The following is a 22,139-nucleotide window of genomic DNA, read 5'->3' as shown; positions in this document are numbered from 1 at the left end:
AAAGCTAAATTAAATTAATATTCATTAAATATCTGGGTTATTTCCAAATGAAGTTAAAACTGAGAAATTTCTGAACATAAATGTTTGTTCTTTGCTTCTTAAATTTTATGACTAAATATATTTGGTTCTATTAATGTACATAAAATTTATGTTGTGGAGAAACATTTTTTAAAATTATAAAATGGTTCTTATCTATAAACTACCAGCATGTGACAGTTTAAAATTACTTGCTAAAAATTAAGGTTATTAAGAGTTAAAATTCTAATTAATAATTATAAACTGTACATAAAGTGTACCTAAGATGTTTTAATAATAAAAGCCATTTTAAAAAGGCATTAAACATGTGTTACTTAAAGAATAATTTTGTCTAATTTGAAGGTTAAAGGTTTTAACATATGGAATTAGAAAGAAAACAGAAACAAGATACAAGGAAATCAGTAAGCAGGAGAGATGTAAAGAAAGTTATGAGTATGAAGATGTACTTTTGGTTAGAAAGGTTGAAAAGACAAGATAATAATTTTGTATGAGAATCTTGTGTGATGATTTTTTGTACTAAAATAAAATGACTGGTTGGTTTTTTTAAAAAAGAAAGTATAGGACAAAGCAGAAAGTCTAAACATTCTGTAAAAGTTCTAAGCAGGTAAATAAAGGTTAATGAAGGATGAATTTATGAGGAAATTTCATAGTATTAAGTTGGCTATAATTAGAAGGAAATTATAATTCTTTCTGAAGTTTGAGCTTTGATATAAAAATACACTAATAGAAAACTAAAAATTTGATCCCATATGTCAGAACAGGGTTTTCTTGAAATATTGATTTGCTCGGCCAGGTGCGGTGGCTCACACCTGTAATCCCAACACTTTGGCAGGCCGAGGTGGGTGAATCACAATGTCAGGGGTTCAAGACCAGCCTGGCCAAGATGGTGAAACCTCATCTCTACTAAAAATACAAAAAAGTTAGCTGTGCGTGGTGGCAGGAACTTGTAATCCCAGCTACCCAAGAGGCTGAGGCAGAGAATTGCTTGAACCCGAGAGGTGGAACTTTCAGTGAGCCGAGATCACACTACTGCACTTCAGCCTGGGTGACAGAGCGAGACTCTGTCTCAAAAAAAAAAAGAAAAAAAAAATATTGATTTATTCTTAGTAAAACTGTAAGGAGGTTTTAATTTTTACCTTTGAAATCGGTTTCTTCAAGTTATCTTCTAAATTGCAGAGGGTTTCTCTTTCTGCCACATTTCTTACTGAGATTCTTTTAATTTCTCTAGTTACAGGTTAGAAATGCCATCTTTTTCATTCAGAATGAAGTTTTCTTTCTTATGGAAGAATTTTCTTCTTAAACCTTCTCCGATTCCTATCTCAGAAGCTCAGCTTTTGCTGTATCTCACAGCACATTATTTGCAGGTCACAAACCATGGCCTTCAGCTGTTTCTCTTTGAGAAGACCGTGATGATAATCTTCTGCTTCAATCTTTGTCACTCCTGTACTTTTTCCTCCAGTTCTATATCTGCTATTATAACGTGACACTGAAATATTTATCTTGAAAGCCTCGGAAAGTAATGTTGCCTTCCAATATAACTTGATTCTGTGCTCTTGGCTTTTCTTGTGCCTGAATGGTTCCATGCAACCAAGAATCTACACATACTTTTATTTTCACTAAGAACCATGTATTCCCCTGCCTGAGTTTTCTTGTTTCTTCCCTATAACATGGGGTACACTTATAGCTTGGACACACATTCTTCCTGTGTTCAGTTAAATTCAAGTATCATTTTCAAAAGGTCTGGCTTCCAGGTTATCTAAACAAGCTTTCCGCAAGGAGAACACTCACACTGTAAGAGGTTTTTCGTTGCCTTTTTGGTAACTGGCCTAAAAGAATTTATGTTTTATCAAGATAATTTTCTGTGTTGTCTTTCTCAGGTTTTTGATTACTAAGGGAAACTGAGCTTTGAAAAAGTTAAGGTTTTCACATCCATGTAACTTTCTGTATTGCTCTCAAAGTCTTTTGATTATCACTCTTGTTAAATGACTATTATTGCACAGTGACCTATGATTGTTTTGAGCAAGCATTTTAAACCTTTTCACATATATGACAGGTTTCCCTGGGATCAAAATTCTAACGTGAGTCTTTTGACCTAGAATTAACTTTGGGTTTCCAGTTAGGTCCCTGGGGAGCCTGAAAGAATGTATCTCTCATCTTATAGAGATATTAGATGATTAGACTTATTTAGTAAATTGTATGGGAAACATAATCAAATGATAAGTGATATTGGATATTCTTTCAGTTACATTTATGGGAGTGGTACTGATATGAATGTTTCAAAAACTATATACATTTCTAGAGATCTAGTATGTTATCAGTCATAGTTTTGGTTGCTAAACCTTCTTTTAAGTTATATTTACATGAATATTGTTGATGTATTCTAAAAGTTATGTAGAATTTATGAAAGTCCGATGGTCTTGATGTGATGCTGCCATTCATGATTCTGGGTGTTCTCTTAAGATGCCACAATAGAAAGAAATAAACTTTCTTGTCAATTGTGAACTGTCATATGATTTTCACCCATAGCTAGTGTAAGCTTTTATCATCCACAGTTACTGTTTGAATTTTTCTCTAAAAGCATTTGCAATTAGCTATAGTCTAAAATTGTTTTTATGGAAAGGACCCTAACAAGCACTCTTGAACACAGATTTCTGAAAACCTTAAGATCAATGGGCTAAATAACAATTTTCAGAACTCTAACCAAAAACTGAAGCATTCATGGAACTGCTAATCAAGATCAAGCAAAACAAAAAATTAATTACATAAAATTAAGTAACTGACCACGTTTTTATAACTTTTGTTTAAAACATTTTGAGTTCTTTACTTAAATGTTTTGTTCACCAGATTTAAGAAACTGTTCTATCTTAAGCTATCTATAGTCTACAGCAGTTTGGTAAAGTATACTTTTGTGAATAAAGGTGAAAGCATTTGCTTTTTCTTCCTACTTGATTCCTCCAAAATTTGGTAACTATTCATATTCTTTCTTTTTATGACAGTGTGCCTAAGTTCCATAAAAACCTGTTATCTTTATAGCAGGATAAAATTGTAAACTTTGATTATATTACCAAGGCTTTGACCAAATTTCATATTCAAGAATGTGTGTAGAATGTCTGTCTTCAAGAGTTCCCAGTTTTAAGTGACTGAGGAAAATATATCACTTCCTGGCAGGCCCAGGAACCTTAAGGCTGTAAGGAAAACCTGAAGTCTGCATTGGGTTGGCTTTCTGGCCTCAAGAGGCTTTTAAACCTGAGGTTCCTATGTGATCAATGCAGAGAGAAAAATTTGTGTTTCTAAAAGACTGTCATAAACCTGCTATTAGACTGTAGCCCCATTCATTGTTTGAAAGTTCTTGTTATCTATAGGCTAAACTAGATCTGAATTCTTTCAGATTTCCTCCCATCTCACTGTCCTCCACAGAATTACTAAAAATGGAAACTGCTTTGTTCTTAAAGTCTAATGTATGAGCCATGCAGTAAGTTCACCAAACTGCTCAATGCTATAACCCAGTGACACTCCAACAGCAAACTTGGATAAGTTGATGTTTTTCATGCTGTGGACAGCTTTTCCCATGACATCAGAATGAGACTCCATATCATATGAGACTTATCTCTCTTAATATCCACGTTTTTCACTTGGCAGGACAATGGTATAATTGAAATTTCACAATTACTAACTTCTATTATAACTTGACATAACCTGACCCAAGAAATCCTTAGTATCTACTGGTTAAATTTTAAAATGTCTGTACTATTGTTAATACCACATGCTGTACCTGGATAAATTTCTCTGGGAAAGTTATATGAAATAAGAAGATAGGCCACATGGTTATTGCAATGCCCTATGCCCAAATAAATACCATTTTCTTTTAGAGAGCCTGTTTGTCATTTAGGTGGACAAACTGAAATTTTCAATTACCTGAGTCAATTAATTCTGTTTTTAAAGACAGCTTCCTTTTTTAATTTCTAACTATAAGGATCGTAACTGCTAAGCATATATGTTGATCGTGTTTACATGTTTATGTTGGGGACATTATTATAAATGTGAAAGAAGTATCTATAAATGTGATTATGGATTACTCACTGACACACTCGAAAAGTGCAGTGCTCCGAGTTGTAGTAAATCCTGTTTCATTGGCGTTTGCCTGATAATATCTTATACCTCATCTCTCATCATGAGCAAGTTGCATCCCACTGACCCCCCATCACAAAAACCACTTGATTTCCAGGAATCAAGGCTAGATTCTCAGACGTACAAAATTTCACTCATTGACTTAAGTGGAATGATTAACCTGGGGGAAACTCGAATCAACCCGAATAGAGGCCACTCAAATATCTCTTCCCATAGTTGGGTCTATTCTGTTCTAAAACATTCAGAGAAAAACCAATCGGGTGACATTTCAGTTTTGATTAATGAGGTATCAAGCCCCTGAATATTGGGAGCATCTTGGTGACTGGCTGAATCTTCTAAATTTAACCAGTGCATGGCTTTTGATATATGTTGTTATCTTTGGGCCACTGCTGACTCTCTTTCCTCAATTCAGGTTAAATATTTTCAAAACACCTACTATACCCAAGTAGCTATGTTGAGTACTGGGGCAGCACGAGGAGCCCACATCTCAGGGTGCAGCCCAAGACATATGGTCATCAAGACAGCAGAGCAGATGGTGACAGGTACCAGCCACCAAAGCTGTACACGCCAGGTTCAATGTCTTCGCTGGTAAAAATGGGCCACTGCCACTCTGCAGACTTTTTTTCAGTGTTAAAAGCAGGTAAGAAAAGGTTATCGTGTAATTTTTGCTCCCTCAAATAAAGGGAATGTAAATGCATAAGAATGCACAGGTCTGAAATGTGAAAAGCACATCAGCATAAAGTCATTACAGCATTTAATGGATCTCAACTTTATCCAACTCAAACTTTTTTTTTTTTGGAGACAGAGTCTCACTCTGTCGCCCAGGCTGGAGGGTGGAGTGCAGTGGCACAATCTCGGCTCCCTGCAACTCCAGCCTCTCAAAGGGCTGGGATTACAGGCGTGAGCCACTGGGCCCGGCCTTTTTTTTTTTTTTGAGAGTCTTACTCTGTTGCCCAGGCTTGAGTACAGTCTCGGCTTACTGCAGCCTTCACCTCCTGGGTTCAAGCCATCCTCTCACCTCAGCCTCCTGAGTAGCTGGGATTACAGGCACCCACCACCACACTTGGCTAATGTATTTTTAGTAGAGACAGGGTTTCATCATGTTGTCCAGGGTGGTCTTGAACTCCTGACCTCAAGTGATCCGCCCACCTCGGCCTCCTAAGGTGCTAGGATTACAGGCGTGAGCCACTGTGCCCGGTCCATCTCAAACTTTCTATCATCTGAGCCTAAAATGCTAATTCTGTCCTTTTTGTCTAAAATAAATAGAAGGCTCATTACAGTCACTCAGAAAAAAAAAAAAATAGAATTCTTATCAGAAAACAATGACATAAAACTGCAGCATTTCTCATCATCTGTCAGAGATTTTGCTTCAGATAAGAAAACCCTCACTACTCCCTTTTCTATGGGAAACGTAGCTTATCCCATAAGCAATGCAATGGACTTATCTTCCATAGACGTGCAAATACTGACTTTGTATCTGTGATTCTATCCTGGTAATTTCATTTCAGGAGCTAGAGCTTGTGAGGAAAAGTAGTATTTTAACTTCTGAGTCTTTTTCAGCCTTCTGCAGTGATAGATCTAGCCAGTATAGTTGAATTCCGAAAATATTTTACATTACAATTCTCAGTTGCCTTAGGACCTGGATTAAATTATTTTTATTCCTGATCCAAAGTTCACAGAAACAAAAAGTGAAAACAGGCCATCTGCGTGTTTTCCTCATCTGGGCGTGGCGAGAAGCCAACAGCAGGCATCTTCCGCTGGGACGGGTGCTGCATTCTCTTTTTTTCTTTTCTTCTTCTTTTTTTTTTTTTTTTGAGACGGAGTGTGTTTATTGCCCAGCCTAGAGTGCAGTGGTGCGATCTCAGCTCACTGCAAGCTCCGCCTCCCAGTTTCACGCCATTCTCCTGCCTCAGCCTCCCGAGTAGCTGGGATTACAGGCGCCCGCCACCACGCCCGGCTAATTTTTGTATTTTTAGTAAAGACAGAGTTTCACCATATTGTCCAGGCTGGTCTTGAACTCCTGACTTTGTGATCCACCTGCCTTGGCCTCCCAAAGTGCTGGGATTACAGGCGTGAGCCACCGCGCCTGGCCTCTGCTTTCTATTTTACTCATTTATTCACTCCGTCACTAGAGAACGCTGGCTTACAGCTGATGTGCCTCAGACACGGGTGCACTCAGAGAGCACAGAAGCGAGGTGGACAAAGTCTGGGCCTTTGCAGCGTGACACGGCCATTAGGGCCCACAGGTCCTTCCCTGCGGCTGCTGCCTCCCTTTCTTCAGGTTCCGAGGAAGGGTTCCCTGGCCACCTTCATAACCCTGACCTCCTCCCTCCCTCCAACCTGCCACCATCAAACGCACCAGCTGCGCTCCTCTTTTCTTGTGCTGTCTGCCGCCCTGTGCTAGAGTGGGCTCCAAGAGGAAAGAGATCCCTGTCATGGCCATGTCGCAGTGCCAAAGAGAGAGGCGGCTCATAGGAAGTGTCGAAAAAAGTGTGGAATCCATAAACAGCTCTTGGTTTAATGGCAGGAGATGTACAGGCCTCACCTCCACTGCGCAGGCCTCATCTATACCATCCAGCCCTCACCCACAGTGTCCAGACCTCACTTCTCCCACCCAGGACTCCACCTAGTCATCCAGGCATTCTCCCTGCCATCTAGCCCAAAACTGGAACGGCACAGCCTTCACCTCTGCTGCTAGGCCTCATCTATGCCATCCAGCCCTCACTCCTGCGGCCCAGCCCTCACCTCCACTGCCCAGCCCTCACCTCAACTGTCCAGCCCTCACCTCCACTGTCCAGCCCTCACCTCCACTGCCCAGCCCTCACCTCCACTGCCCAGCCCTCACCTCCACTGCCCAATCCCCACCTCCACTGCCCAGCCCCCACCTCCACTGCCCAGCCCCCACCTCCACTGCCCAGCCCCCAGCTCCACTGCCCAGCCCTCACCTCCACTGCCCAGCCCTCACCTCCACTGCCCAATCCCTACTTCCACTGCCCGACCCTCACCTCCACTGCCCGGCCCCCACCTCCACTGCCCGGCCCTCACCTCCACTGCCCGGCCCTCACCTCCACTGCCCGGCCCCCACCTCCACTGCCCGGCCCTCACCTCCACTGCCCAATCCCCACCTCCACTGCCCGGCCCCCACCTCCACTGCCCGGCCCTCACCTCCACTGCCCAGCCCTCACCTCAACTGTCCAGCCCTCACCTCCACTGTCCAGCCCTCACCTCCACTGCCCGGCCCCCACCTCAACTGTCCGGCCCTCACCTCCACTGCCCAGCCCTCACCTCCACTGCCCAGCCCTCACCTCCACTGCCCAATCCCCACCTCCACTGCCCAGCCCCCACCTCCACTGCCCAGCCCTCACCTCCACTGCCCGGCCCTCACCTCCACTGCCCGGCCCTCACCTCCACTGCCCGACCCTCACCTCCACTGCCCAATCCCCACCTCCACTGCCCGGCCCTCACCTCCACTGCCCGGCCCCCACCTCCACTGCCCGGCCCCCACCTCCACTGCCCGGCCCCCACCTCCACTGCCCGGCCTCCACCTCCACTGCCCGGCCCTCACCTCCACTGCCCGGCCCCCACCTCCACTGCCCGGCCCCCACCTCCACTGCCCGGCCCCCACCTCCACTGACCAATCCCCACCTCCACTGCCCGGCCCCCACCTCCACTGGCCAATCCCCACCTCCACTGCCCAGCCCCCACCTCCACTGGCCAATCCCCACCTCCACTGCCCAGCCCTCACCTCTGCTGTCCAGGCATCACCCTTGCTGTCCAGTCCACACCTGCAATGTGCAGTCAACGCCTCCACTGCTCAGGCCTCATCTGTGCCACTTAGCCCTCACCCATGCCATCTAGCCCTCACTCATGCCACCCAGCTCTCACCCCCTCCATCCAGGCATCATTCCTGTCACCCAGTCCTCACCTGCATGGCACAGCCCTCACCTCTGCCACCCAGGCCTCATCTACACTGCCCAGCCCTCACCTCCCCCGTCCAGCCCTCATCTCCATCATGCAGCCACTGCCTCTGCTGTCCAGTCCTCACCTATGCCACATTGTCTGCACCTACACTGTACAGCCCTTCCCTGTGCCATCCAGCTGGCACCTTCATTGTAACGCAACAAGAGCTGGAAGAGGGGAGGCCCTGGTCCCTGGATGTGGAAGCCCAGAGCCGCCTAGGACTGCAGAGATCTCTTAACGGCCAAATGTGGAGCTGGGTGTTGACATCCAATGGAACATGCTAAACTAAATGAGTAGAAGACACTCCAGGTCACCCAAACTGCGCGGGAGAATCCAGGCACGAGGAAGTGCTAAGCAGAGCCCTCATGGGCTGTGGGGGAGTGGGTGGAGGCACTGGTGACAAGGCAGGTGGGGTTGAGGGAAGGTCCCTGAGCTGCCATACTGGGGCTGGAGGTGTGATCTGGGAGCAGAGAGCCATGGTTGATTATGGAGAGTGACACAAACACGGTACTAGCATCCAGAATGACAGTCAGGTGGGGTGGCAGTCAATGTGTGGCCCAGATGGGAAACTGAGGCTCTGAACTAAGTCAATAATGAGAAGGAGAAACTGAATATAATTCAGAATACTTTCACAATTTAGGCAAAAAAAAATTTTTTTTAAGTTGCCAGTTCACTTTGAGGTTTTTACCTGGAATAAGTGGATGGTGATGTTTTTCACTGAGATGGAGGCGAAAGTTTCAGTGGAAAGATAAGATACCTAGGCCAGGCGCGATAGCTCACACCTGTAATCCTAGCACTCTGGGAGGCTGAGGCAGGCAGATGACTCGAGGTCAGGATTTCCAGACCAGCCTGGTCAACAATGAAACCCCGACTCTACTAAAAATACAAAAAATAGCTGAGCATGGTGGCGTGCGCCTGTAGTCCCAGCTACTCGGGAGGCTGAGGCAGGAGAATTGCTTGAACCCAGGAGGCAGAGGTTGCAGTGAGCTGAGATCGTGCCACTGCACTCCAGCCTGGGTGACAGAGCGAGACTCCATCTCAAAAAAAAAAAAAAAAAAAAAAAAGAAAGAAAGAAGATACCTAGTTCTGAATATGATACAACTGCTAGTGTTAGTAATTCAAGCACATAATGACCTTCCACTACTAGCTTGGAGAGAAGCATTGCTTTCTAGGTGACAAAGCATTGTCCCCTCACAGGGCAAGAGAAATGCTCTCGGGTACAGCAACAGCCCTGCTGAGAAGGGGCTGGTCTGGAGGAGTTTCATGGGAACCTGGTTTTCTTCTCTCACTTTTATCTGTGGTGTCTTTTTCCACTGTAAGTTCCACTCATCCCTGGGCCTAGTTCACGGCTCCTCTTTTCCACGGTGCTGCAGATGCTCCAGGCAGAAGCTTCCTCTGGCTGAGACCCAGGCCAGCTGCCCCTACTGGCTGCTCTCCGTCCTGAGATGTGCCTGCTCCTCTGCCCCCCTCGTACTCCCAGCTCTGATCCTAGAGCCCTGCCTGCTCCTCCTTCCACACATACAAGCCTCAGACCCTGCTCACACGGGAGCCCTTTCTCAGTCACCTCTGCCCAGTGTTAACAGCGAGAACCATGTGGTCAGAGTTGCATCTTTCCGAGTTGAATCTGGAAAATGCACATGACCTACTTGTTTAATGATGTAAAAACATGTGCTTGGATCTGATCTCCATCAACGAACCTTAAACGCAGAGTCTTCCCCTTCTCCCGTCTCCTGCGGCTCATGAGTGCCTTATACTTAAGTGATCTGATGCAGGTTATCAAACGCTTATGTTCTACCTGCTACTAAGCTCTAGGCCAAAAAAGGAATATTAAGAGATCTAAGCATTTGCTTGTGCTGGTGTTTTGAACCCTCCAGCACCTCATCAGTGCTTTCTTCCATTTAGCTGATGTGACGATGGCAGGAAACCAGCACTCGGCATACGATGTTTTACTCCGCAACCCATGCCTCCCACCAGGATGTAACCCTGTTGGCATCCCAGTCCGCTCTCAAATGCTCAGACTAATATAATAAATACACACTACTTAAAAAAAAGAATGACTTGTTTAAAAACTGCAAAGGCAGCCGATTGCAGACAGCCTCTGAGGAGCTGCTTTCCTTGACCCCCCCAAGGCTATAAAATAAATGCAATTTGAATAGGAAGGCTGTTCAAATCCACCAGCTCATCTGGGAATAACGAAGATAAAACCCGAGCCTTGAGCCGTGTTTGCAAAATGACTCAAAAAAAGAATTGACATCATTTAAAGGACTCTGAGGCTTAAGGGTCCACACCCTGAAGTACACCCACTGCCCAAGGACACAGAGCAAATGCAGGAATAATGCCCTTCCAGGTGCAAAACAAATCAGACCTTGTCCCTTTCACAGGCATCCAAACACAAATCACCAGTTCCCGACAGAAACAAATCCTGCCCTGCCACGCCGCAGAAAAACACTGGAGACAGAAATGAGCTCAGAGAAGGGCTGAGGGACAATGACAACGTGGGGACCCTGGACCCTTGGGCTCCAGTAGCCTTCCCCCAGCATGCAGAAGAGGGCTGAGCTCCTCCCTCTATTATAGAGGAGGCAAAATAAAGGGACTGCTTCCATGAAATCCCTGATCATCTCCCTCTGTCCGTCTGAAGAAGCTGTCAGGCCTGGCTGGGTGCTGCCTGTCTCAGGGAACCGGCTCTTACCACAGAGCTCATTTCCGGAGGGGCAGAGGGCCATCCTGCGTCTCCTTTAATGCCTGCGGGGGACACAGAGGCCACTTAGTCTAGGATCAGGACTGCCAACACCTGCTTTCTCACTATCCCATCTGCCTGGTAAACCTTTGTCTCTCTCTGAACATTCTGCATTTCAGATTGTCTTGTAGACACCATGAAGCGAGGTTTTGCTTTGAGCCAGTTTGAAAATCTCTTCTTTAAATGGGCAAGTAAAGCCAAATATTCACACGCATTGATACAGCTGGCTTTTTTGGTAAATTATGTTGACAATATGGTTATTCTTGGGATTAAATATTTCACATGTTGAACACAATGCCTGGCACAGTGTAAGTTCTATTGTAAATGTGTGTTGCATAAAACATAAATAGGATGTTAGCATGATTAAGACAAAGAGAGAAAAGGATTTAAAGAGAGAAGAGGCCAGGAGACCTGGGAGAAGACAATGCCAACAGGTCGTCTTAACAACACATGGAAAGTTCCCACTGCACAGCCCCCAGACGCCTCACTCCACGAGCGAAATCCCTGCACGGCAGGCCGAGACCGTGGGCACAGCAGTCTGCCTGACGAGAGCCATGTCATCACATATCTAGAAGGAAAGGGCACTTCTGGTTCTGGAACATACGACGGAGGCACATTTTGCTGGGGGCTCCATGTACATTTCTAAATACGTGTCAGTGCAGGGACCCTCTGATAAGAAGGAAGTGAGGCCTGACAGAAACTGCCCTTCCAGTAACCCGGAAGAGACTGCTCTGATGGAGACAGGGGCTGGCTGCTCTGTGAATACACCCAAATCTCCTAGGGCAGGAGTGGCAAAGTCACCGTTCCAGGACACACCCGTGACCACACAAGGATTGCAACAAGGGAGCAGCTGGCTAAGGAACGATGTCCTGGGGCTCTGGCCACATGGAACAGACCCAATCTGAGCTACAGACACCGCCCGGGCCCACCAGGCATCGGCATGGGCGCCTGCCATGCGCAGAGCTCTTCGTCTGGACGGGGTCCCTGCGCCAAGAAGGCAACAGGCTCTGAGGGGTAAACTCAAGCAAGAGAGTCCCCTGAATTGGCGGCATCTGTCCAAATTCCAAGTATGCCTGCCTGATTTACCAGGGCACTGCAGAGCTTAATCAAGAAGAAAAAAAAAATCTGTGAGCTTTATCCAAAGGACAAAACAGCCACTGAGGCGTGGGACAGTTCCTCTCTCCCCATGTATGCTGCACACACTCACTCTACGTGGACCACAACATCCAATTCACAGGCATGGAAGGGAAACAGCAAAGCAAACCGAAAGGCTTGCTGTGAAAAAGCACACACGAAACTTCACTTTGGAGTTGTTTTTTAGAAAGCTGCAGTTTGTGAATTTCTCTTGCTTTTTAAAACAGAATATTTCCAAAACGGGGGCATCAGTGCTTTATCTTTTTAGGTGGGGGATAGAAGACTGGGCCATCTTCACAGACCCTCAGACCCCGGCTCTCGGTGTCCCCATCTGCCAGCCAGGCTTTCTGCTTGGGGGACAGCTGCTCCCCCGGCTCAGTGCAGTTTTGCAGCTGCTGGTCTTGCTTAGTGAGGCACAGTTCTATCTGACCAACTGTCTGTACTTCTTCATCCTAAAAATAAACGATGAAAGACACTTTAGAATTCAGATCTTGGATTATCATCAAGGTCTTATGATCATGAACTTTCAGAACTTGAAGATAACAAAAGCAGAGGCTCCACACCACAGGTTCGAGTTTCCAAGAACAGACCCCTTCATTTAGCAGAAGGCTGACATGCACTAAATTGGAGTGGGTGGCTCTAGGCGACTTGCCTGTTGGCAGTGGAGCTGGGCTTGGGGCTTGGATCTCCTGGTCACCACCAGAGGCCAGCCTGGCAGCCCCGGTGAAAAGCCTCTGCTTTTATCTTAGAGAAAATTAACAAAGACACAGATACAACAGCACTCAACATACCTATTAAGATATTAGGAGGAGGCCAGGCGCGGTGGCTCAAGCCTGTAATCCCAGCACTTTGGGAGGCCGAGACGGGTGGATCACGAGGTCAGGAGATCGAGACCATCCTGGCTAACACAGTGAAACCCCGTCTCCACTAAAAAATACAAAAAACTAGCCGGGCGAGGTGGCGGGCGCCTGTAGTCCCAGCTACTCGGGAGGCTGAGGCGGGAGAATGGCGTAAACCCGGGAGGCGGAGCTTGCAGTGAGCTGAGATCCGGCCACGGCACTCCAGCCTGGGCGACAGAGCGAGACTCCGTCTCAAAAAAAAAAAAAAAAAAAAAAAAAAAAGATATTAGGAGGAAAAAACGACTTTTGTAGGCCAAAAGGGCAACAGTACCCTATTGCTAAAAGAACAGGTGTATTCTTGTTAAAGATAAGCAAGAAGACAACCCTGTCCTCACATGCTGTCAAGGAACCACGCGCCTGCTCACACACCGCACATGCTCCCACAGACACACATGCACACCCACATACACAGATGCGCAGGCCTGTGCACACATGCAGAACATGCCCATACATGCGCACACACACACACAGCACATGCACACATGCATGTACACACTCACAAAGGTGCACAGCACATGTACACATGCATGTACACACTCACAAAGGTGCACACAGCACATGCACACATGCATGTACACACTCACGCACACACACAGCACATGCACACATGCATGTACACACAAAGGTGCACACAGCACATGCACACATGCATGTACACACTCACGCACACACACAGCACATGCACACATGCATGTACACACTCACAAAGGTGCACACAGCACATGTACACATGCATGTACACACGCACACACACAGCACATGCACACATGCATGTACACACTCACAAAGGTGCACACAGCACATGCCCACATGCATGTACACACTCACAAAGGTGCACACAGCACATGTACACATGCATGTACACACTCACAAAGGTGCACACAGCACATGCCCACATGCATGTACACACAAAGGTGCACACAGCACATGTACACATGCATGTACACACTCACAAAGGTGCACACAGCACATGCCCACATGCATGTACACACTCACAAAGGTGCACACAGCACATGTACACATGCATGTACACACTCACAAAGGTGCACACAGCACATGCCCACATGCATGTACACACTCACAAAGGTGCACACAGCACATGCCCACATGCATGTACACACTCACAAAGGTGCACACAGCACATGTACACATGCATGTACACACTCACAAAGGTGCACACAGCACATGCCCACATGCATGTACACACTCACAAAGGTGCACACAGCACATGTACACATGCATGTACACACTCACAAAGGTGCACACAGCACATGTACACATGCATGTACACACTCACGCACACACACAGCACATGCCCACATATACAGACACAAATGCACAAATACAAGTCTGCCCATGGGAACTGTATGGTGAAGACAAAGCCATCAGGAAACTAGAACCTGTCTTCTTGAGAAAAAAAGGAAGACACAACATAACTGTCTAACCTGGCTTGGCGGAAGGCACTGGATTTTGGGTATCACTCCATATACTCTGGCGAGGGCATCTTTAAAATCTGCAACCTGATATTAAATACAAGTGTATTAAACATTAAACTTCAACAGAAAAGATCTGACAGTTCTGGGCTATCCCAAGCGCAACAGTGGCAGGGTCCTGGCTCTACCCCGGCTGGCAGGGACAGAACCCAGCACAGGTGTGAGAATGAAGCTCCCATTCCCACCAGCAAAGCAGAGGATGCTGTCATCCTGGGCTTCATCCCCAGACCACAAGCTACTCACTGCAGCTCTGTTTTCTCTCTACTCCTGTTTCTCTGGAGAGCGGAGCTCTCCTCCTCCCAGTGTCTTTCCGGGCCCCACACTCCCTCCCAAGCTGTCTCACCTGAAATGCCACCTGCCACAGCCACCCTCATCCACCAACTCCTACTCTGCCTTTCATGGCCCACAAAGTTTTCTCAGCCCTGCCCACTCTGAAGTCTCCCTCTCTCCCGACCCACTTCCCACGGCGGACACATTCTCCTTCACAGAAGGCAGGCCCTGGGAGCCCTCAGGTACCAGTCCCAAAACTGCAAACCTAGACCCCCGTGTGCTCCAACCTCCTCTCGGACGAGAGGCCTCCTCCCCGCTCTACTGAGGGAATCCTCTCCCACTGCTTCTGCCTCGTGCCTTCTGAGTCAAACCTCCTAGGAGGACACCTGCATCCTCTAAGCCTCGTGCTCTGGCTTTGGGGGGCACCGAGCTGGGGTCACCAGCTCCAGCAGATGCCTTTTGCCCCTTGCCTGCCTGTCTGCGCAGACACTGTCCACTCCTTCCAGAAAGCTCTCCTGTGACCTCCTGAGCACCTGCTCCACTGACTGCCTGGCTACTGGCTGCCATTCCTGCCCCAACGCCTTGGCCTCCTTCACACTATCACTTCTTCTCCAGCTGCATGGCCATGGGCCAAGACTCCCCTACCATGTGGCCTACTTGGAGGGTCTCTGTCCCTAGTCTCTCCCCAGCACCAGGCAACCACAGCAACAAGCAAACACCCCAGCCTGCTCAGAGCTCAGCGCTGCTGGAGGATGAGGTCCTCACGTCTGTGGCTCCCACCTGGCCTCTTCCCAAACTTCCTGCTCTCCCTCGATCCCCCTCAAGTGGCAACTGGTCTCATATCTTCCAGCCCCCAGCTCTGCTCCACTGAGCCACTCCCCCCAGGGCCTGGGCAGGCTGCAGGCCTCCATCTCAGCAACGTATTTCCCAGGAAATGTCTGGGTCAGCAACTCTCCTGGGTTTTCCCACAGTCCTGATTTTCCCATAAAACAGATGAGTGGACAAGTGGCTGGATGCTGGATGTAAAAGCAGAAAGTCTCTCCTGACGATAAATCAAACTCCTTTCAAAGGACAGAATTCTGAGTATCCACCGTGCTGTTTCTGATGCCCAATCAAACGCCATTAGCACCTGGAAGCAGCTCAGCAAGTGTGTGGTCGCTGTGGCTTTTACCACCACTGGAATCAGTTCCCTGAACGCCAAGTTCTGGGCAAACATGGCAGGCACATTCCCCTCATCTATTCGCACATGAGTCCGGGTGAGGACTGTGAGGGACCTGCAAGCAATCATCTTACGGCTTCCCGGGGCTGGGGTTGTGGGGGAGTCTGCAAAGGGCTGGCAGACTCCCTCCTCAAGTCCACTCCTCCCCACACCCTGGAAAAATGGCTGCACAGGTAAGCAGACACCACTGAGAGCAAAGACACTGTTGCCAGTTTATTTCTCCAACTGTCAAGGCACCAAAATAATTGTTCAACATACAGCCATCACCCCAGAACTGCTAAAATCAGTGACTTTCAACCTTTTTCTAAATCTACAACATGAGATAAATACGAAAACTATCTCAAAGAATCCGATACATTTCTCTAAGGCAAGAGTCTGCAAACATTTTCCGTAAAGGTCCACGTCGTAAATATCCCAGGCTTTGTGAGTAACACATGGGTCTCTACGGCAGCTACATCATGGGAGCACAAGCATCCCCAGGTAATAAAGGATTACAATTTTGTTGACAAAAACAGGCAACCAAGAGTGGAAAACAACTACTTTTTCTTTCCTTTTAAGAGACGTGATCTGGCTGTCACCCAGACTGGAGTGCAGTGGGGCGATCATGGCTCACTGCAGCCTCAAATTCCTGGGCTCAAGCAATCCTCTGACCTCAGCCTCCTGAATAGCTGAGACCACAGACACATACTATCATGCTCAGTTGCTTTTACTTCTTTGTAGAGGTCTCATTCTGTTGCCCAGGCTGGTGTCGAACTTCTAGCCACAAGCAATCCTCCAGCCTCAGCCTCCCAAGGTCCTGGGATTTACACCACACCTGGCCAAAAACAACTTTTTGTATATGCTTACCAGCTAATAACATCTTGTCATGCTTAAATGTCTATAGTTTGTTTTTTTTTTTTTTAATCATAAAACAAACCACAAACATAAGACTATGTTACAAAAGTGAATGTGACTCTTCAAACTGCAGACTCCACCTGCTCTGCCAGACCCTGGGGCACACGCTTCTCACAAAAGGAGCCGTGAATCTGTGCTTCCAAATCACTGGTCTAAGAAGCCTTCAGTTCATACGCAACATGCACAGAAAAATAAAATGCAAATAAAATCTGTTTAAATGATAATGGTTAAGTAGGAAGGGAGTTTGCATTGGGTCACTTTACAGTCCACTGACTCAGAGGCTGAAATGGCCCTGCTGGAGTTCCCCAGGAGATACACTTGAGAAAAGAAGCAAAAGCAAGACTTACTTGGTAGTAATTGATGGATGGTTTTATCCCCAATTTTAGGAGCACACTAAAATTTAAATTTAAAAAAGTTAGCTGTATCTCAAAAAGAAAAAAAAAAGTTAGCTGTATAATGAAGGTCCATTTTCCTTTCTTGTTCTTTTCAGATATCACATTTCATGGCAAAAATTAAGACACTCTTAAAGGAAAGTGCTTTTTTTCTATGACTTTATGCAACAAATGTGTCAACATGGACAGCAAATAGATGGTTCCCAATCCCCACCTTCCCACCCCTCAGCACACACACTAACTGCTCCAGACACCCTTTCCAGTTCCTGACTCCTTCTGAGCATGGGATCACAGGGGCCACCACCAAGTGGAGGTGGCACACAGAGCACCACCCATTTGCCACACCTGCTTTAAAAGATAGCAAATGAAATTGGATTCCAGGCTTATCCTGGTAAACTGCATTTGGTCAAATCTTCAAACACAGTCATGCGCCACATTTCGACATTCAGTCGGTGACGGGCTGCAGGTACGAGGGCGGTCCCATATGATCCTATTTCTACTGTGCCTTTTCTATGTTGAGATATGTTTAGATACACAAATTCTTACCACTGTGTTACATACAGGTGCCTACAGTACTCGGTACAGTCACACGCTGTACAGGTTTGTAGCCTCACAGCAACAGACTATACCACAAAGCATAGGTGTGTCGTGGGCTGTATCAGCTAAGTAAGTGCACTCCAAGATATTCACATAATGACAATTTTATACCCCATCACTAAGCAATACACAACCATATGTTAAGTCCCTATAGCTTTCAATCGCCTCCTAAAGCACTGCTACACAGAATCCTACCAAACTACTATATACAGAATTGACTTATTAAATTATAAAGGTACACTGTAAAAATTCTGAATCATTCCAGAAGAATATCCTAGTTCCCCATATTCAAGCCTTTGTAGAAAATTCTAGATCATGATCACAGAGTGGACACAAGGACTTTGACAGCCTCTGTGGGCACTAACTGATTGTCAGACTGTCTTGGCCACAGAGTTCCTGGAACAAGGACTGAGATGCCAGGCCAGGGTCCTTTCAGCCCCAGACATGGCCCAAACCCACAGGACCTCGCATACCCTAGCTGTTGGTGTTGTATGAATAACAGGTTTCAGACTTTGCAGCAAAAAAAAAAAAAAAAAAATGTAAACTAGCTCATGAATTTTTTGATATTTATCCTAAGTTTCAATGATCCTATTTTTGAATATTGAGTTTAATAAAATATTTTTGAAATTAATTTAAACTGTTTCTTTTTGCTCCTTTTAATGATGCTACTAGAACATTTTAAATGACATCTGTGGCTCGTGTTACATGTCTATTGGGTACCATGCTCCTGACCTGGGTGATCAAGGGAGTAAGGCAAAGAGAGAAAGATGTAGGGGAATGCAGCACCTAGCCCAGCACCATGCTTTCTGCTGAGTTGCGATGAGCTTGGCACTCATCCCAGGTCTTTATCTGTGGGTACTCTAGGACGTGCCATCAGCTCATCTGAGTCTATGGGAACCCTGAGAACTTTGCTTCAAGATGATTTGTGGTTTTTCAGGTTTGCTGCCTTCATACTATGAAGTGAAGAAAAAAATGTTACAGTTTTGTATTGTATTTTATTTTTTTTGACACAGAGTCTTGCTCTGTGGCCCAGGCTGGACTGCAGTGGTGTGATCTCGGCTCACTGCAACCTCTGCCTCTTGGTTTCAAGAGATTCTCCTGCCTCAGCCTCCTGAGTAGCTAGGATTAGGTGCACCACCATGCCCAGCTAATTTTTGTATTTCTAGTAGAGATGGGGTTTCACCATGTTGGCCAGGCTGGTCGTGAACTCCTGACCTCATGATCCACCCGCCTTGGCCTCCCAAAGTGTTGGGATTACAGGCATGAGCCACTGTGCCCGGCCTGTTACAGTTTATGATAATTTGAAAAGCCAACCTATGAGAAAAAGATAATTTGTGATACCAGTTTACGAGGAAAAATGAGGGGTCTTAAATTTTGACTTAATTTTATTTTTAGATTAAAATTAAGGCACTAAGAATTATAGATTTCCCTTGCAGAAACTAAGAATATAATTTTCCTGTAATTGTTCTTTATAGGTTCTAGCAAACATACTCTCAGTAGTGCTTTGCCCTCGCAGGCCCTCGGTGAACATTTACTGAATGAATGAATGAATGAATACAGGACCCATCATCCCCATCTACATCAATGGTGGGGCAGCACTGGGCCCTGCTGAATCCCCACAGGGACTCCAGGACTTAAGAGTTTTGCACGTGTCTCGTGTGTGCGTGTCTTAGTCTGTCCAGTGTTGCTATACAGGAACACCTGAGGCTTGGTAATTTATTTAAAAGAGAGGTTTATTTGGCTCACGGGACTGCAGGCTGTCCAAGAAGCATGGAACCAGATTCTGCTTCTGGCAAGGGCCTCAGGAAGCTTCCGCTCATGGCAGAAGGCAAAGGGGAGCTGGTGTGTACAGAGATCACATGGCCAGAGAGGAAGCCAGGGGGTGGGGGCGGTGCCAGGCTCCTGTCAACAACCAGCTCTTTGGGGCACTGAGTGGGAACTCGCTCACCCCTGCAAGAGGGCATTAATCTATTCATGAGGGATCCTTCCCCACAACTCAGACACCTCCCACGTCCACACTGGTGATCAAATTTCAACATGAGATTTGGTGAGGATAAACCAACCACATCCAAACCATAGCAGGAAAGCTACTGAGTTTCAACAAGTGTAAGTAGGAGCCACTTAATAAGCTATTTGTTGGATACAGAGGTGAATTATTTAGAAAACTGATTTTAAAATTTTCGGCAGTATCCATTTCTCCTCCTTTCTCTGTTTGATTAAATGAACTGGTTTATGGAGTCAGCCTGGAAAGCACCAGCACTCTGCGGCAGGGTCGGGACCGTAAGACCCATATTTTGAAACAGAGGGCATCTCTCTTGTTATCTCCAAAGTGGTTCCTACCCTTCCAGTCTTTCAGCAATGACAGACTTTCTTTTTAATTGTAAGTCTCCTGTGCTCCAGGAGCTACCTAAGACACTCTCTTGGTTAACCGTCATAATGACTTTTTTTTTTTTTTGAGACAGTTTTACTCTTGTTTGCACAGGCTGTAGTGCCATAGCACGATCTCAGCTCACTGCAACCTATGTCTCCTGGGTTCAAGCCGTTCTCCTGCTTCAGCCTCCCGAGTAGCTGGGATTACAGGCATGCACCACCACACCCGGCTAATTTTTGTATTTTCAGTAGAGATGGGATTTCACCATGTTGGCCAAGCTGGTTTTGAACTCACCTCAGGTGATCTACTCACCTCAGCCTCCCAAAGTGCTGGGATTATATGCATGAGCCACCACACTCGGCCCACAATGACTTTTGAACAGCTAATTAGCTACATTTTTTGGGTGAGAAAATGTTTCCTAAAATATTGCTCTTACTGCAAGAAAGCAATGCTTCCTCTATTAAAAACCTAAGATTAAATTATATAGAGCAAATTATATACACAAACTATATACAAATCAAAGTGTAGAGGTCTGTTTACATTTCTTAGCGTATGTACTTGGTAGTGCAGATTTTAAGAGCTAGAAGAGACTGCAGGGTTGATGGCAACCTATCTATTTATTTTACAGCATGGAAAGAAGATCTAGAGGTCAGATACACAAATTGTACAACTAGTTAGTGTCAGAACCAGGATGAAAAGGCCCACCTAAAGCCGTGCGCTCTGGGAAGTGATTTTTAAAAAAGCTTATTCACAGGGCATTATTTGATGTAATCTTGGTCCCCGCTAACCGTGCCAAGCCCCTCTTCTATCAGCGCCTGAGCTCTATCCCACCCAAGTCGCAGCTGTTAGACCGCGTTTCATCAGATGACACAGGAGACCATCTGTGTGAGACAATTTTGTGCATTGAGGTAAAGCACATGTCTAGATAAGCAATGGAGGTTTATTCATCTTTTAAGCAGATTTAATTCAGAAACCTTAAATACAGCTGATTAGCAAAGGCTCCTGGTATTATTCTGATTTGAAGGAGAATTGCTCTAAAACAAGCTGCGTAAATTGCAAAAGCAGCAACGCAGAGGCTGTGCAATCGCCTGTCATGTTTTTTTAGCACTTCACTGGTTTATTATGACCTCTTATGATGGAGGTCAGTGAGAACAGCTAAGACACTGACATACTGAAACGTCCAGACGGAGAGGTAAGGGCACACCCTGGATCTCTAGCGACCAGATTTGGACAGTGAGTGGGCTGGGCGTGGCCCTCGGGAGGCACTTTGTTTTACAAGTTCACTGGTTCAAGTGGTGACAACATATTCCCCTTCTCGAGAACTGAGGTGAGGGCAGGCAGGGACGATTCAGGCAGGTTTGGATCATTTCTGGGGTTTAAAGAGCCCTGGCCAACATCTCTTTCCTGCCTGCTTGTTCCAGGAGCTCTGTGACAAAGACCCACAGACTTCCTGAGGTTCCGTCTTTCTAGGGAAAAGGAAACGACCTGTTAATGCACCATCCTTTATCAGGAATCATGGCTGAGAAAGGCACGCGCTGGTTGGAGTTCTCATTTTCCCTACGGCGGACTCTGATGATGAGATGGTGCCCAGACAGGCATCCCAATACTCTGCACCCACTCTGTGTGATCGTGGTGTAGAATGATCCGGAAAGGCTCGGTAGGCACAGAACATTCCTCAGGAATGATCTCACTGGCCAAACAGTGCACATGCAGAAGCTGCTGGAGGGCAGCGTGGTCTACACTCACTCCCCTGGATCCAGCCGTCAGGCTTGGGAGACAGCAGGGATCCCCACTGGGAAGAGCAGCAGGGGGAAGGGCGCACCCACCTGTTGAGGTCCAGCTCCCTGTAGAGTTCCAGGCTTCTGCCAAAGTACTTCTTCTGGGAGTTGAGCGCGTCCACCTGGGCGGCACAGGTCCCATGCTTTTCCCACTCATGCTTCCTGTGAGGATTAGAAAAAAATCTCCACTTAAAAGTAATGAGGCGCGGTGGCTCAATCCTGTAATCCCAG

General features: G+C 46.4%; 1 protein-coding gene across 2 annotated transcripts in view; it reads right to left on the bottom strand.

The window, feature by feature from the left end:
* Window positions 1–12,159: 12,159 nt before the first annotated feature.
* Window positions 12,160–22,139, bottom strand: part of LOC105487560 (ribonuclease T2) — a 29,681-nt gene continuing 19,701 nt past the window's right edge. For both annotated transcript variants that reach the window (XM_011751023.3, XM_011751024.3), the window contains 4 exons: window positions 21,957–22,070; window positions 17,118–17,163; window positions 14,340–14,414; window positions 12,160–12,447 (listed from right to left, as the gene is read on the bottom strand). In XM_011751023.3, the coding sequence (XP_011749325.2) occupies window positions 12,244–12,447; window positions 14,340–14,414; window positions 17,118–17,163; window positions 21,957–22,070 (439 nt within the window). In that variant the 3' untranslated portion in view covers window positions 12,160–12,243. The remainder of the gene's footprint in view (window positions 12,448–14,339; window positions 14,415–17,117; window positions 17,164–21,956; window positions 22,071–22,139) is intronic.

This window comes from Macaca nemestrina, chromosome 5 (assembly GCF_043159975.1).
Source record: "Macaca nemestrina isolate mMacNem1 chromosome 5, mMacNem.hap1, whole genome shotgun sequence".
Lineage (NCBI taxonomy): Eukaryota > Metazoa > Chordata > Mammalia > Primates > Cercopithecidae > Macaca > Macaca nemestrina.
This window is presented reverse-complemented; position numbering and strand designations above follow the sequence as displayed.